Below are 16,815 nucleotides of genomic sequence, written 5' to 3'. Positions count from 1 at the left end.
AGATGCTGTGAACCATTTTGATCTTCTTCTGATTTCTCGAGGCCCCCTTCAAGTGCACACGTGCGTTTTGTTTCACTCATCAACAGACACTTGTACACACCGCACCGCTTTGTGGTGGTGGTTGCCTGTTCATGTACGGCCATTTATAAAAAAACATCGCATATCCTTCTCCCTCCCCCCCCCCCATCTGAGTGGCTGACGCACACAGAGACACAACGAAAAGTGTTTTTTTTTTTTTGGACTACAGCTGCCGCTCTTTAGCTTTAACCAATGGGGAACGTGGCAAATCATCCGCAGCCAACTGCGAACGTTGTCACCGACCTCGAGCTGCGCCTCGCCCCGCACAACTTCTATCTCGTGTTCGGCAAGCCATCTATACAGTTTGCGCGAGACCGTACGCGAGGGCCACTCATCTATGACGTGGAGGTGGAGTATGACGAGAACATTATAGAGCATGCCGCGACGCTGGATCTCACGTGCGCTGTGCCACGCCGACAAAATATAGAGTTGATTAGCACACCACCACCCTCTCCAAACACCGTGGGTGGCTCGCAGGGGTTTGCGCTGCGGTTCCAGATTGCAGCAACGCATCCACCGCAGCGAGTACGCGTGTACGCTGGTGTGTCAGTGGAGTACCGCGTAGGCGATGGTGTGCGGCTAAAGAACAGGGGTGTGGTCGAGGCTGGATCATTGTGCATTTTTGATACTACTGAGACGAGCGGGCTCACAACCGTCATTACAAACCCACTGGTACTGCCGCAGTTGCTCCGGCCTATCGAATACGAGGAAAAGGTGGACGCAGATAAACCCTCAACGCTACAGTGGGTGACCTACGCACCGCTCGCCATCGAGGTGCTGGTCAGGGAGGCGAAGGAACCTCTCCAGAATCCGCAGCGCTCTGCGCCTTCCGACAAACCCGCCCACGGGGCGTCACGGTCTTCGTCGTTGGTCTCATCGCCGTCATCGACGCCACGGGCAAAGTCCAGCAACAAAGCGATTGTCCAGTACACCTTCCTCGAGGCACCGGAGGATGCCATGAAGTTGCGAGGCTCTCCGGGCAGTGGTGAGGAGGCTCAGGCGGTCCGTCGCCTCACCTGCAAAGTGGCGAGGCAGCTGCTCCAGGTAGGCAGCGAGGTGTACAACTTGGAGGATGTCTTCGCCGATAGCTTTGAGGAGGATGTCCGGAACCCGGCTCTGGCTGAAGAGAACGCGGGGCTCTGCGTGGTCTGCCTAACGAACCAGAAGGACACTACCATCCTACCCTGCCGCCACCTGTGTCTGTGCAACGATTGTGCTGCCCACTTGTGCCTGAGAAGCAACCGATGCCCTCTGTGCCGTGGCAACATCGATCGCGTCATGACACTCTGAACGGCGTACCTCATCCAGAGCATGTAATCAGCTGCCTGTCCTGCGCTCTATCTGCGTCACTTGCCCCCCTCTCTCCCCCCTTCACACGCAAACACACGCACACACACACGCACATACGCGGTCAAAGTTTATTCCGTGAATGCAAAATGTTCTAGTGTCGTGTATGTCCAGGGGATCGTCAAGTGTGTTTTTTTTTCTTCTCTTTCTCTGCCAGGCGCATCTCCTCGCCCCTCCTTTCTCTCACTCTCCTGTGTCTCTACATGTGTTTGCTGCCCTGGCGTGTGTGTGTGTGTGTGTGTTTCTCGGGTCCACTCCGCCTCTGCTTTTTCTTTCCACCTCTTTTCATTTTTCACAAGTGTGTATCTCTACATGTAGCTAATATGCTCACACCTTTGCTGTCAACTTTGCTTCCTCATCCCTTGGAGGACCTCTTCCGCTGTCCCCCTCTCTGCTCCCCCCTCCCTCCCTCCTTCCCTCCCTCCCTCCCTCCTCCCCATACAACCCCGTCTCTTCAGGGTGAGACTAAAAGAGTGTAAAACTGCAAAAAACACACACCAAAAAAAAAGCAGAGCAGTGCACCTGATTATACACACACACACAGACGGATCTCGTTCCCCATGTGCTCTTCCGTATGTATTTGTATATATATATATATATATGTGCACCCGTGTGTGTCTGCTCCCTTCCCATGTATGTGTGTGTATGTGCGGTTGCGTTGCTCGCATACGCTAGCGCCTTGAACGATTCTTTTTTTTCTGTTTGGAGGTGTGGTTGATGGCTCGGTGATGCGGAGTGTTGTGGATGTGTGTGGCCTCGTCACTCTCCACAGGTGCACTCACACTATACAGAGAGAGAGCGGGTGGGGTGGGGAGTGAGAGACCCGTTTTTTTTTTTTTTCCTCCGAAAACATCCACTAAAGAAATGAGACGTGTTGGGCTATGTCATCTATTTGGCAAGTGAGAGTGGTTCATCCCCTAGTGGGGGCGAGGGGCTGAGTGTGAGAGCACGAGAGAGTGGCAGCCGAGGGGATCCCCTCACTCATCTCATTTTTCCTTATGCTTGTACAAATTCACTATGTATCACTTAGTGAGTCTGGTGGGGTCTCTGGTGGTCAACACACACACACACACACAGTGTCAATCTCTTATCTGACACCCCTTCTATTGCAAAACATTAACATGAATGCACCTTGATATATCAATCTCTTCCTCTTTTCTCTCCCCCTTTTTATTTACTCGCTGCTCGTGATCGTGGGCATGTGTGCGTGTGTGTGTGTGTGTGTGTGTGGAGTGAGTGGGTGGGTGTTATCATATGGTCGGGCCCGGAAGATCACCGACACCCCTTTCATCTTGTCCTTGTTCCTTTTTTCTGTGTTTCTGCTTTTAAACGTACCTCTCTCCCCCCCCCCCGGTGCGCATCTGTGCGTGCGCTCTCTCCCCCTCTGTGTTTAATTTCCTTGGAGCCGCTGTTCCTGGGCGACGGGTGTCCTTGGGTTTCCCGCTACTTGTTGATGACCACACATACACATATACACACACACACACACACCATAAGGCTTGCTGACACCCTCCAAAAAAAATCTGGCCATCACTTCCCCGTGTTCCCCCCCCCACCCCATTGTTCTCTGTCTCCCCCAGCTGGTGTGTACTTCTTGCGGTGGGTTGAGTCGACACAGCTGCACAAGTGCAGCAGCATCTGGGAATGTCGTCGGATGCCCCTCCTCCTGACGAAAAAGTGCGCCGTCATGATGAGGATGGGCTGGGAAAGGCGAATCACCGCACAAAGCACAGAAAAGAGGTCAAACGCTATCATCAGCGACAGCTGAACAAGCAACTGCGCGAGGAGGCCAAGGCGAGAGACGCGCAGCTGTTTCTCTTTGAGCCTTCCGAGCGGGTGGTGGGTAGCACAGAAGAGACGCACGCCGACGCTCACGAGGCAGGAAGAGGGGTGGCAACAGGGACGTCCTCCGCGCTGACAACTGTTTTGCAGAGAATGACGGAGGTGGTGCCCACTGCAGCGGACAACCAACCGCTGCGACGGACACCTCCGCAGCGCCTTCTCCAAAACATCCTGTCCGTACCAACGTCGAATGCCGCTGCCGTCGCCGCCACCGGCACCCACGAATTTGCCTCCAATCCCCCTGCAGGCTGGGATTTCGAGTTTCTCCTGCGCGCGCCGCGAGCGTCTGCCTCAGCGGCCCCATCGCCATCTGCCGGCAACGGCGTTGACTCGTGCGCTACGGACGCAACGACCGTTTTGGCGGTGGCGGATGCAACTGTGTGTCGTAGTTTGAGCGTACTGGAGCCATTCGAGTCGCACGCAGTCGTGGATACAGCGCAGCGTGGAAGTGCCACGCCCCTGGACGCCGCGTCGCGCGACTCGAATGGCTCCGCTATCAGGAGGACTGGCGACCAGCCGCCCCCGGACCCGTGCGTTCAGCCGCACTCCAACCCGCGCTCTTTGTCCAGCTGGGAGCGGATCAGCGTGCACCCCATCTACAGCGGCGTGTCGTCTACCATCACAAAACTGCTCACCAACACCCAGGTTCAGCGCATAGATGGGGTGAAGGCGATCCCAATGCAGGCTCCTCTAGCACCTGGCACCGACATCAACCAGCCGCCGCGCACGTACTTGACACTGGATCCCATCCACAACGTCCACCAACACGCTCCTGGTTTTCTACGCAACGAGCGGGTGGCGCTGCAGCACATGTTGGCAAACGCTGTGATGGAGTGGAAGGATATGCAGCAGAACGCCCTTATTGTTTCTAGTGCAGAAGCCATGCGCACCATCTTCGAACAGGTCTACGTGCCAGAACGTCCTTTGGCTCTGCACGTGCAGCGAATTGGCCCAACACTGGTGATCGACTCGCGTGCGTCAGAGCCGTCTGGGGTGCGTGAGATGCGTCAGGAAGCTCTCTTTGGCAAGGTTATGTACCGCATGAAAGAAACGTATGGCCGAGACGCGTCGGCAGCAGACGAGGCGGCCGATGGGGCAGCGGCAGGCGCGGCAGGGCAGCTGGCGCTAGCCCTGCCGGAGCGGCGCCTCACGAGCATGGCTTCATCAGATGTCCACTTCGGGGCGCACTTGCACCGATACTCGCAGGTGCTGCGCTGGCGCATGGATACGACTGAGGTGCTTGTCGGCACCGACGCCCCCATCGTGCTGGACCAGCGGTCGAACACCGAGCAGCTTGTTCGAGTCAAAGAGAAGACGCCGGTCGGCTCCGCTGACGAGGAGCAGCGTGAGGCTCTGCGCAGCTGGTTCGACGCGATGATGGCGAACGTGTTACAGATAGGGACATATGTGCACCACGACGGTATCGTCCAAAGTCATCAAGTGAAGAAAACGATGGACATCCTCAGCTCCACTGAGGCGCGCATGGCTGCCGCGGCGCTCAGCTTCACGAGCAGTGTCTTGCAGTGGCTGGTGAAGCAGTGCCACCGTGACGGCGGTACCTACGCGGTAGTACGGGATTACGCCTCGGACTACGTCGAGCTGTTCGAGTTGCCTGACCTCGACGAGTCCACTGCCTTCGTGGAGGAGACAGACAAGTACTTTGGATGTCCTACCGCCCCCACCCTTGCGTGTGTCAACACGGGCACCGCGGAGCAAACAGCAGACGGGGCAGCCTATATTGAGAGGGAGGTACAGTCGACGCCCTTCTCGGGATACGGCATTGGTGGCACCCCCACCACGGCGCACCATCTTCACCGCTTCAACTGGAACTTTGGAAAGACGTGCTTCAACATTGGCCAGCACATTTTTCGTGGCGGCGATGCCAACAGGGCTGGCGACGCGCTGTCGCTTCTTCACCGGAGCCTGCGCATTTTGCTGCCGTCGTGCCGCGAGAACCTCTCTGCACGCGAGACGGTGGCGGAGCTAGTGGAGATGGTACCGGTGCTGGTAGCGCGCAAGCTGCAGGTGGCAGCCACTGTCGCTTCCTCTGGCACGGCAAACTCTCCCGCGGTCACCGCCATCGATGGTGTGGCTGGCTTGTGCTCGTCACCGGAGGTCTACCGAGACGCGTTGCTGTTGTGTGGTCGCTTCGAGATACCGCTGCAGCACATGTTTGTCGAAGCTAGGGACTTAGAGGGCAGCCAACTGATGAAGGCTTTCTATGCCCAGTGCCTCGTGGCCTGCAGTGCCGCGGTGGGCACTGTTGTGGCGCTGTCACTGGAGGCGTACTGCAGTGGCTGCCATCACTTGCGGGCGTTGCGGATGGCGCGCGGCGAAGCAAAGGCAAAGGCGAATAAGGGGAACGCAGAGCTTCGCGTTGCTTTGCCCCAAGAGGGGGCCATGACAGCCATATCATCATCCATGCAGGACCTTCTGCAAGTGGTGGTCGAAGGGCTAGTGCGTCTCGAGGAAACGAGCGAACTGTTGGGTCCACTGCACTCGACTGCTCGAGCGACAGCCAACCCAACCGAGGCACCGAGCGGAGCGTCGGTCACTGAAAAATACTCCTCCGTGCACCGTGCGACGCCAGACAGCAGAGATGGAGAGCACCCCAAAGAGGGACCGCTTTTCACAACGGCCCCCCTGGTGCCATCCAGGAAACCGCCGCTGGAGAGCTACTGCCAGTCGATGCTTCCTGCAACGCCACCCGCACATACATGCGCGCAGTCTGGACTCTCAGAGTGCAGCCGCGGTGCGGATGTGGGTGCAGTCCCTGTGTCGTGCTCGACGGTGCTGGACCCTCGCACACAGGTGAACCTCACCCCTCTCCGCTCCGCCCTCTGTGAATTGTATGGCGATGTTGCCCTCGTCGCTATGTCTGACGCAGCAAGTGGCTTCTCAGTACGCGTACTGACGGAGCTCGGCACACGCCTGGAGGCACGCCTGCAACAGCGCGGTGGCAAACTGCCCACCACCCTTGTCTGGCTCACAACGCTCAAAGCGGACGTTGTCAGTCTTTCTTTTTCGGCGCTGCGCTTCTACAATCGGCTCGACGCACACACACGCCGCCATCTTGTCAAGCTTGCCTTTGTGTATTACTTGCTCGGCAAGGAGCACCACCGCACAGCACGCTACACGAAGGCGTTGGAGGCGCTGCACCGCGCCAAGTCGCATCTGCACGCCTCTCAGAAGGCCGCCGACGACATCGTCTTTGGTGCCGTCTTCGGCTCGCGTGATATGTTTCACTGGGCAGACGTGATGCGGCTCCTGGGAGATGTGTACCGCAGCATCGTGGAGCGCAAGCTCGACAGCGCCCTCGGCATCGCGACTGTCACCCTCCAGCAGCCGCTGCTTGTCGGCCCCCTGCACGATTTGCCACAGGACGCAGACGACTTTTTTACACAAGCGTTGAGCGTCTATACGCAAGGCGGCACCGACAAGGCCTGCCGACTTGCCAGATCGTATACTCTTCTCCTTTACGCCTCGGTGCTGATGGAGCGCTTCGCTGTCTCGGGTACGGCAGCCCCACACTCCGCTTCGCAGCGCATTGCGCAGCTCCTCCGAGAGGCCGAAGAGCTCGCTCCAACCACATTTGTCAAGGAGCGTGAATGGCACACGCTCCATCTCTTCACTGTCACGAGTACTGCAGCACAAGACACCGCGTTGGTTCGAGCGGTGGAGGAAATCCTGCTTCGTACCACCACAGCACGCGACTCTCCAGTCCGGCAGAGCGTACCTGCGGTGGTGGTGGTGGTGGATGGCTGCGATTATTCTGTGGACCCCTCCGCCGCGAAAAAGGAGTCGAATTCGGTGGATGCTGACATCGCAGAGTGGGGCGGGTACCGAAGGGAGCGATTTGTGATGCCGCCTACGTGTCCAACGCTTGTGGAGCTCCAAAAGGCACTGGTGTGTTGCACGATGGTGGAGCGGGAGACGTCCGGCCGGTACGCGGATACACCACAGCAGCAACCATCGCACTCACGACCACAAGAGGCGAAGAGAGTTGTATGCACGGAGGCCAAATATCGTGGGCTCTTGCGATGGGTGGGTCGCGCTGCCGGTTACCTCACAAGCGTTCTTGATTACCACGAAGCGCACAACAGTGCACTAGAAGGAACTGCCGTGCGGCACCAGTGGCAATCGGTTCTGCACTCATGGGGAGAGCGGGAAGCTGGTGCGTTCATACATCGAATGGTCTCCATGATCGCACTTAGGGTACTGGGGGCGGCTCAGACGCGGCTTGCGGGCGTAAAGCAGCAGGAGGCACGCGGTGCCATCAAGCAGATCGCGTGTGCTCTCAGTAGTGCCGCTACTTTGAAAGCAGGTGGCGCGGGAGATACTCCAGAAGTCTTCCAGCAGCTTCTTCGCGACATGCGGGCATTCTTAGTGCCCTTCGTAGGGTGGTAGTGCTATAGTTTCATCTGCCTATCCATGCAGATTGGGGGGAGGGGGGGGGTGTACGCCAGTGGTGGGGTACTCAGCGAAGCAGCAGGAGGGATGGGGGAAGTGAAGGACTCTCCAAAGCTGTGTGTTGCTTTCGTCCAAGTGTAACACTTATGAGCTGAACACTGCTGCTGCTATTGTTATACCGTGCACACAACTGGCAGTATGTGTGTGTGTGTGTGTGTGTGTGCTCGGCTCCTCCCTCCCACTCTTTTTTTTGCTAATGCTGTTTTGTGTGTTCGCCAGCGCCTCTCTGCCGCCTCAACGCATGGGTAAGTGGGTGGGTGGATGAGTATAATACTGCAGGACGACAAATTCGCGACGGAACGGTGGTGATGGTGGTGGTGGTGCCCCCCCCCCCGCGACTGAAATGATTTATTTATATATTTATATATATTTATATATATATATTTTATATAACGCTGAAGTGCACCCATAGCGCGGGGGAGGAGGACGGGGGTGGGGGTGGTAGTGGTGGTGGAGCCCACAAGGAGAGCACACCGACTCCCCCCCAAATCATACACTATTACTAAAAGAAGAGGGCGTCCTTGTGGCTCATCACGCCCTTTGAAAGAAGCGATCCTCAGGTGCGCAAGCAAGTGGGCAATCACCATGGTCTCGGTTGAGCTGAACGGCGGCAGCGCATCCCCCTCTTCTCTATACACACATACACACGTCCTCCCACACGCGTAAAAAGATATTCCTACAAAAATGCGATCGCGGATGTACGTCACAGGGGGGGGGCGGGAGACCTTCCCCCCTCCACCTCTGTGGGTGCGTGCCAACGAAAGGAAAAAAAAAGGTGGACAGAATAGGTACGGAGGCTTGAGGTAGGGAAGGAGAGGTTGTTCACTAGATGGCCTTGGTCCCCTCCCCCTCTCCCCCTCCCCCTCCTCCCCCTCCCCCTCCCCTCCCCCCAATTTATGCCCGATTCCCGCTCTCAGCGGCCGAAGTACACTTTCTCGTGCAGCCCTTTGATGAGAAAGAAAAAATGTTTTGCGTTTTGTAATTGGGGGAGGAGGGCGCCAGCTCTTCCCCTCCCCGCCCCCTCCTCCTCACCCCGCCTCCTCTTCCTCATCCCTCTGTCTCCCACTCTTCTTGTGGATTTAAACTGGTCATCACCCGCCCCCCCCCTCCCCCTCCCCTCTCCTCCTCCAGTGACTTTTGGTTTTCGTTTCTTCATAGGCAGTGCTTCAATGCTTGCACGACGTGGGCTAGCCACGATCGCTGCAGGGGCCGCGACACCCTCCCCGGCCCGTGAGCCTCTAGTCGCAGCATCGCGGTGCCTCTCCACCGGCAACTTCGATCACCCTCCTTTCAGCTATCGTCACCAGCATACCTTCAACACCCTGCCAATGCACGACACCAATCGTTTCGGTGGTCGAACAGCGTATCTACGCGAGATTGGGCCAATTGATCATAAAAAGAAGGGGCGCCTCTTCAAGCGCGACCCGGCCACGTTGCAGTTTAACGTGGATGTCTGGTGTGCACAGCAGACGCTGCGCAAGCAATGGAAGAGGCGGGATTGGGACGTGGTGGAGATGCCGTTTGAAGTGGCGCCAAAGGAACTGCAGCGCGTGGTGCCGGAGATGTATACGGACGTGCCGATGATGACCGATCCGGCACGTCACGACTACATGAACATCCGTCGTAAGGTCTTCGATAGAGAGGATCTTCAGGGCGCCCTGTACGCCAGCAAGGGTGCAGGTCATTCACCGTACCCTCCCATCCAGCGTGTGGACAAGACCGCCATGACGCTGGACAAGTATCTTTGAAAGCCTCCCCCCCTGTGCGTGTGCGTGTGTGTGTGTGTGAGGGTTTGACTGTTTCTTAGCGAGAGGGGGTCCGAGCGTGCCTATTTCAATGAGGGCGTGCTTCTATGAAAGTGTGTTGGTGATGGTCTTTGCCTCCCCCCCTTTCCCTTTCCCCTCCCCTTCCCTCAGGCAATTTTCTGTGGTACTCGATGTGCGGTTTGTGCTTCAGCGAAGTCGCTATTCATCGTTGGATTTTTATTTGGGATTTGTGGTTGTGCGATCATCACGGGGTAACACCCGAACTTCTTACCTTTTTTCCTTCACGCTCCATAATGTGAGCGACACACAGCGCTACCACATATTGGCCGCGGCAGAGAGTGCACAACATAGCAACAGAGGGGGAGGAGAGGGCATTGAAGGGGGGGGGGGTGCATTGGGTTGCTCAGATGCTTCTGATGACGCTCTCATAAACCCAAGTAGAGATGCCGCCCCTCACGCCCAATCCTCCGCTCTGGGTCCGCTCGACAGCGGAAAGGGCGTATAGACGATGTGTTTTGTGTGTGTGTGTGTGTGTGTGTATGTCTTGGGGGGGGGAGAAGGAAGAAAAAATTAGAGTGTTTCCGTGCAGCCCATACATGTGTATACACGTATCTTCAAAGGGAGACCTGCGTGACGCCCCGTCTCACGCCTAACTCCCCCCTCCCTCCCCCCACTACCACCTTTCATCTCTTCCGTAATGTTTGTCAGCACTCTGGACACCTTTCCTTCTCCACACTCACCACTTGCACCCCCCTCCCCCCTCTCCCCTCTCCACCCCTCCCCCCCCCCTCCCCCTCTCCCCCTTTCCGTCACTCAAACACGTATACATCAATGGTGTGCGTATAGCATCGCTACGCGCTGAGCCCACCTTTCCTTTCTTTCTTTTGCCATCCCACGCTCTTTCTTCTCCACTGGCTGCGTTCGATCTCTTTTTTTTCCCCCGCACGTATTAATTACATCGGTGTTGCCTGCCTTGCTCCCCTGTACGAGGAGCTGTTTTGTGTGCTGCTGGCTTTGTGCGGTGTTGCCTTTGAAAACACGAGAGAAGAAAGCCTCGTCCGCCCCCCCCCCCTTCCTCAGCACCAGTATCCTAACCCTTTCGGGACTGTACACATAAAGCAGCAGCCGCAGCAGCAGCCGCAGCAGTAGCGATGATCGGCCCCAACGAAAGTAGTAATGCCCACCGCTTGGAATATCTGTTCCTGAACCTGGTAGGCCAGAAGGTTTTGATTTACACTGTCAGCGGAGCTGTGTGCGAGGGTCTCTTTGTGTCTCGTACGGATGCCGATGTGGCAGCGGACGCGGCAGGTGTGTTCATCTCCTTTCCACGCAATGTGCCCTCGAGGGTGCACGGCGCTCTTGATGCGTCGGGCCATTCGGAGGAGACGCGGCTCTACCGCTACGATGACATCATCATGATGGAGGCAAAGAATATGAAGCTGCGCACCGAGACCCCGGGCGCCGGTCACGTGCACACCTACCGTGGCGAGCACGACCTCAAGACGCTGGACTGGGCGGCGGAAGGGGCAGATGAACTGCTGGAGGCAAACAACCATGTCACTGGTCAATGGGATCAGTTCAAGGCGAACGAGCGGTTCGGCGTCGCCTCGACCTACCGCGAAGAGCTCTACACAACGAAGTTGGATGAGTCGAAGCTCAGTAAGGAGCAGATCGCCTACGCCGAGCGCACCGCGAAGGAGATTGAGGGATCCACCACGCGCAACATTCAACACCGCTTGGAGCGCGCTGATCTCGCAGCTAACGACGTGGACGAGGGTGCCATGTTCTCGGACGTAACCCGCGATCTCGAAGAAAACAAGCCCAGCTCACAGCCCACGCGCAAAGAGGCCGCTGCACCAGCGACATCGGCGCCGGCGCCGACTTCAGCAGCAAGCGCAGCTACCGTGAGCCGTGGTGCAGCTCGCCAAGCCGCGCCCGCGCCGCTGACTCCACAGGAGGAGCCCGTTGCCCCGCTGCCGGCGCCCGCGCCGGCGCACGAGGTGAACGCGGCGCAGCAAAAGACGGTCTACAGCCCCAACCCGTCAGCCACCCCGTTCGTGCCGCCTCTGAAGAGTTTCCTGGCGAACGTGGCCAGTCTTGTCGCGAACAGCGATAACTGCTACGTGTGTCCCACTGACTGGCCTGGTGACGTCGACTTCTACGACCGCGATGTCTCGCACTATTCACGTTCGCAGGCACCGGCGCCTCCGAGTTTGCCTAAGTTCAACCAGCCCGTCATGAATCCCATGCTGGGCCGCGGCGCCATGATGAACCACCACCAGCACCACTCAATGTCTCCGCATCCCGCGGCGTACAACGCGAGCGGGCCTATGGGTGGACATATGGTTAACCCTCATGTGCAGCAGCAGCAGCAGCACCAGCAGTATATGGATCCTGTTAACAACGGCATGATGCCGCCACAGGTGCCGGGCGCTATTCCCGGCCCGTCTCCGGCACGCATGCAGCAGCAGCGCACATCAAAGACATCACAGCCTCAGCAGCCGGTTCATACAGCCCCCCAGCCTATGCCCCTTCCTCAGCAACAACAGCCTCAACAGCAGTTGCAGCAGGTGGCGGCAGTCGACAGCAATGGCCCATCTTCGGATCGCGCAGCGCCTGGCACTAAAAAATTGCGCCGCGGCGGTATGGCCGCAGCGACCCGCCCGGATGGCGGGGAGGGTGCGCCGACCGGTAATAAGAAAAATGCGAAGTGATACAGTAAAGCCGCATCGGGTACTTCGCTTCTGTCTGTGTGTGTCTGTGAGGGGGAGAGGGGGGGGGCAACGACAAGAAAAAAAACCCAAAGGCGGGGTAGAGGAGGGGAGTAGAAAGAAAAAAGACAGCTGTCCCGTTCATCTTTATGTCCGGTGGCTGCGCTTCATCTTTGGTTCCCCCTTCCTTCCCCTCCCCTCCCCTCCCCTCCCCTCCCCACACACATACATGCATACATCCACATCCCACACTCTCCCTCTTTTCTCTTGACAGCCGTGCATCAAATCCCAGGTGTGGTGTAGTGTGATGGCGCGCTGCGGATGTTTTTCGTGATGGAGGAGGGAGGAGTGAGGGCAGGTGATGTGTGTATGAGTGTATGTAGACCTACAGAAGGTTTAAATGCAAGCGTATTCATAGACATGGTCATCACACACACACACACAGACACACATATATATATATATATATATATTTGCACGCGTGTAATGTGTGTGTGTGTGGGGTGGGGTGTGAGTGTAGGTGAGTGGATGCTTTAGGAAACAAAGCAGGGGAGAAAAATAAAAGGCTATTCCGCATCTTGTATTGCGTCTGTGTGTGTATGTGTGTGTGTGTGTGTGTGTGTATCTGGTGATGTGTGTGTGTGTCTGTGTGTCTCTCTCTCCAGCGATGACTGCTGTCGGCTTCTTCAACAAATGGCAGGGAGGGAGGGGAGGCCTCTTCATGTTTATTTTCTCCTTTTTTGATGATCAACAGGATTTCGAAGTGGGCTAACAAGAACGACTCAGCCGTGCGGAAACAACACAAAGTTTAAAAAAAAAGAAACACACACACACACATGGGGCGTATGCTTACGGTTGTGGCGGGATCGGTATCGATTGGGTGGCACGCGTGCTGTCGTATAATCATGAGAGAAAAAAAAGAAGCTAGGGAAATAGACTCACGTAGAGAAAATACGCAGAACACGGACTTGAGTGTGCTACGTTTTTTTTTCTTGCGGCTTCCCTGCCCCCCCCCCCCCCCCCACCGCCCGCCTTGTCCACGCGCTGGAATACACGAGCGGGCGCTCTCTGTCTTGTGTGAGATGTCTGCCTGTGTAGACGCGTGCAGGTGAGCTATCAAGTCTGGCTACGTGTGACACTCGTCTACCGTCATCTCTACCGCAGCGATGCCTACACGCTGGTAACCACGTCGCCGGTCTACTTGAAGAGGGTTACATGTGTCCGCAGAGACTCACATCGGCAGGTGAAGTACAACTTCGTGATGGCAAACCAGGGCACGCGTTTGCGAAGCACCTCTCTCTTTCTGTCTGTCCTACCATCCCCCCCCCCCTGCCCACCTATCCTCCTCCTCCTCTTCCCTCCTCCCATCAACAGCATACACACACAGGCTCACATTCTGAGGGTCATCTTTAGGTTGCCTCTCCACATGTGTGTACGTTACATATTTTTTTTTCACCTCTACTGCCCAAGATGAGCGTCCAGGAACATCCGGAAGGTGAAGAACATTGTATCGGGCGAGGAGCGCTGACCTCTCGCCAGCGTGTCCTCTTGAAAGGTGCGCATCCGTGCCGCAACCCGTCTCCGCCGTCTCGTTTTGATGCCCACCTCGTGTCTGCTTCAGCGGCCGGTGCCACAGTAGCCGACTTCGATGTTGCAAGGGAAGACAGCACACACTTTTGTTCCACTGATGATTGTGATACTCCACGTTACATACCCTGTAAAGCACGCTACGCTCTCGGGTCCACTGCTGTGCTCGTTGAGCTGCTGCACGATATGGATGATTAGGCATGCATGGGGGGGGAGGGAGGGAGGGAGGCTCTGCCAGCACACACACACACACAAAAAAAAAAAGAAATGCACTCAAGCCCGCCCACATGAGACTCTGAAGAGGTAAGACGTCGCTGGAGCACGTCTGTGGGTGTTTACGGCTCCCCTCCCCTTGTCGAAGACAATCAGCCCGGGTGCCCTCAATCTTTGCAACTACTAGTGCTGTTGTAGCTGCCGCTCTAAATAGTTTCAAAGAACAGACAAGGATGCACAAGCATCGAGTGTATTCCCCCTGCATTCTCATCTATCCCATCCGTACCACGGCGCAGGCAATGAGGGAGGAGGGGGGGAGGGGAAGGCCTGTACATTCCGCAGCTTCCGAGAGAGATTCATTGCTGTTGGTGCATTACACACTCGCACTCTACACTCTCTCTCTGACAGATGTTTTGCGCGTGCGGGAGAGTAAGGCCTCAACACACGGGGAAGAGACCACGACGATATAAACCGCATACATATATACATATACATATATATGTATATATGTATATGTATGCGGTTGCGCATGAGCACGTACAGCTCAGAAAGGAGGCAATGTGAAAGAAATGCAAGATCAGTGCTCACGCCCGACGCCCCCCCCCTCTTCCCCTCTCCCCCCCTCCCCCCGTCAACCCACACTCATGACTACCACCACCTTCTCCACTCCTCTACAGTGCGTCAAGTGCTGAAGGTTATATGGGGTATGCATAGAGACTGTTTACTTATGTGAACACCGCATGAAGCCTACTCCCCGACACTGCCGCAGGCAGCCCATCACTTCTGCATTCCTTTCCTTTGATTGTTTTTTCTCGGCAATATATATATATATATATATTTGGTAGTGGCCTGTGCCATACCTGTCCTCCTCCTTTTTCACATACGATCCCTCCCCTCCCCTCCCCCCCTCCCCCCTCCCCCCTCCATACACTCACGCACACACACACACACACACGTACACACCGAAAGCAGGAAGCGCACTACTAACACGCAGTTGCGTGCGATAGTGTACAGAAGGGAAGTGGGAGGAGGAGGCGGGGGGGAGAGAGAGAAGAGGAAACATATGCTGTGAGTGGAGGAGATTTATAGTGGGCGCACTGCGCAATGTCAGAGAACGGGCGGTTCCTCAAGGGCCTTGAAGACAGGCCCCATCACGTCACCATCCCTCTTGAGGAGTGGCGCCCTATTACGAGGGAACGATGCAACCATTTGAAGGACCGCTTTGGCGTTTCTATTGACCAGCTCGTTCGGCAACTGAGGAGCGGTGACACGGAGAACAGAACGTTCCGCATCAAGCACCTCGTCCCACTTTATCTGTCGGTGGAAGAAATACTGCATGCAAAAAGCTTGAGTCGCATTGCGAAGGAGCGCAACCTCGATTACATGATGCTCAAAAGTGCTCGTAGACATGCCAAGGACCGTCGAAAGGCTCGCTGCTCAGCTGTGGGTAGTGTGCCTGATGCTCCACCACTTGACATACGCGATGCACTTGTGCAAGTGCTCTCAACACGCACAACGCCGAGCTTCGGTGTTCACCTTCTTGTCAGTGTGCAAAACGAGGACGCAGAGGAGCAGCGTGTGCCGCTGCCGATCACGTGTGTGGCAATGCACGCGCAACTCGAGCGGTTTCCACTGCCGGTCCTACACCGCCTCATCTCCGATTTGCACCAAGTTCGTGAGGCATGGAAGAGAGACCTTCTTACACCCAGTGCCGCAGTCGCTGTCCAGCAACAGATGGTGCTAGGCAGAGAGGCCATTAACGCGCTTCTCTACCATGTTTGCCTCTGGCAACGCCGGTACCCCCTCGAGCTCGTATCTGCCGTGCTCTCGTTCTACGATGAAAACAGGCATCTTTTCCCGAGCACCGCAACCCGCTTCACCCCAGCTCAACTGGAATCGCTGCTGGAAGAGGTTCACTTGCTCTACTACCCCGACTTGAGTGACGTGCCGGGGTTAATTCGCTGCGACGTCTTCATGACATACCCCCATATGCCGCTGGAGGAGCAGCGGCAGCTGATGCGCAAGATCGCTGCGACTGTCGCTCACCGCCAGGCCACTCGCGATCTGCAACGGCAAAGCACAGGTGTGAGCTCTGAAGAGGAAGATGCCCTTGACAATTTTGTGAAACACTCTCGTACGCCTTTCGACCCGCGACTACTTCTCTCCTTCATGGCAGACGACGGCCCTGCGGCCATACCAGAGCGCTTCTGCACGACTATGTCAACAGAGCAGTATCATGCGATGCGAGCTGGCTTTGAGCACCATAAACACGATGGTGTTCGTCGTTTGGCTCTGCAGGACTATGGCAAAGGGGGGGAGGGGGAGGGGGCAGCCAATCCTAAACCACTTCCTCCACACCATCCGGTACACATCACCTGCATATCGCCACCCCCTTAACTACTGAGTGTGTGTCTGTGTCTGTGTGTGTGTGTGTGTGTGTGGAAAGGAGGCCTCTCTCTCGCGTGTCTGCGATTTGTTTTGCCAGTGTGTCGTATGGTCGTTGTCACATTTTTACTCGTCTACTTGGTCGACATTCTTCTTTTTTTTTTACTTGGTGTACATTAACACCACTTTTTTTTTCCAGCAGTTCTGCTGCTGCTGCTGCTGTCGCTGCTGCTGCTTTTTACTCACGGAGAGCTATCGCTGTTGCCGTTGCGCTAGACACATACACGAATATGCCCTCCCTCCCTCCTCCCGACAGTCTTACTCACACATTCTCTGCTGTACCTTGGACATATATATATATATATGTCTGTGTGTGTGTGAAGGGGTGGGGGAGGCAACAAGAGAAAACCGTTTGG

General features: G+C 56.4%; 6 protein-coding genes across 6 annotated transcripts; all 6 read left to right on the top strand.

Annotated features, from left to right (window-relative positions):
* Nucleotides 1-270: 270 nt before the first annotated feature.
* Nucleotides 271-1,368, top strand: JKF63_07674 (uncharacterized protein; the record flags this gene model as incomplete). Its single annotated transcript, XM_067903605.1, has 1 exon — nucleotides 271-1,368. The coding sequence occupies one exon, from the start codon at nucleotides 271-273 to the stop codon at nucleotides 1,366-1,368; it is 1,098 nt and encodes a 365-aa protein (XP_067759086.1).
* Nucleotides 1,369-3,069: 1,701 nt separating this feature from the next.
* On the top strand, nucleotides 3,070-7,674 carry JKF63_07673 (uncharacterized protein; the record flags this gene model as incomplete). Its single annotated transcript, XM_067903604.1, has 1 exon — nucleotides 3,070-7,674. The coding sequence occupies one exon, from the start codon at nucleotides 3,070-3,072 to the stop codon at nucleotides 7,672-7,674; it is 4,605 nt and encodes a 1,534-aa protein (XP_067759085.1).
* Nucleotides 7,675-8,906: 1,232 nt separating this feature from the next.
* JKF63_07672 (uncharacterized protein) lies at nucleotides 8,907-9,485 on the top strand (the record flags this gene model as incomplete). Its single annotated transcript, XM_067903603.1, has 1 exon — nucleotides 8,907-9,485. The coding sequence occupies one exon, from the start codon at nucleotides 8,907-8,909 to the stop codon at nucleotides 9,483-9,485; it is 579 nt and encodes a 192-aa protein (XP_067759084.1).
* Nucleotides 9,486-10,654: 1,169 nt separating this feature from the next.
* Nucleotides 10,655-12,217, top strand: JKF63_07671 (uncharacterized protein; the record flags this gene model as incomplete). The annotated part of the gene is made up of 1 exon (XM_067903602.1): nucleotides 10,655-12,217. The coding sequence occupies one exon, from the start codon at nucleotides 10,655-10,657 to the stop codon at nucleotides 12,215-12,217; it is 1,563 nt and encodes a 520-aa protein (XP_067759083.1).
* Nucleotides 12,218-13,684: 1,467 nt separating this feature from the next.
* Nucleotides 13,685-13,999, top strand: JKF63_07670 (uncharacterized protein; the record flags this gene model as incomplete). The annotated part of the gene is made up of 1 exon (XM_067903601.1): nucleotides 13,685-13,999. One exon carries the CDS (start codon nucleotides 13,685-13,687, stop codon nucleotides 13,997-13,999), a length of 315 nt encoding a protein of 104 aa, XP_067759082.1.
* A 1,119-nt stretch (nucleotides 14,000-15,118) lies between these two features.
* JKF63_07669 (uncharacterized protein) lies at nucleotides 15,119-16,411 on the top strand (the record flags this gene model as incomplete). The annotated part of the gene is made up of 1 exon (XM_067903600.1): nucleotides 15,119-16,411. The coding sequence occupies one exon, from the start codon at nucleotides 15,119-15,121 to the stop codon at nucleotides 16,409-16,411; it is 1,293 nt and encodes a 430-aa protein (XP_067759081.1).
* Nucleotides 16,412-16,815: the final 404 nt, after the last annotated feature.

Source organism: Porcisia hertigi, chromosome 10 (genome assembly GCF_017918235.1).
Source record: "Porcisia hertigi strain C119 chromosome 10, whole genome shotgun sequence".
In the NCBI taxonomy this organism is placed as follows: Eukaryota; Euglenozoa; class Kinetoplastea; order Trypanosomatida; family Trypanosomatidae; genus Porcisia; species Porcisia hertigi.
This window is presented reverse-complemented; position numbering and strand designations above follow the sequence as displayed.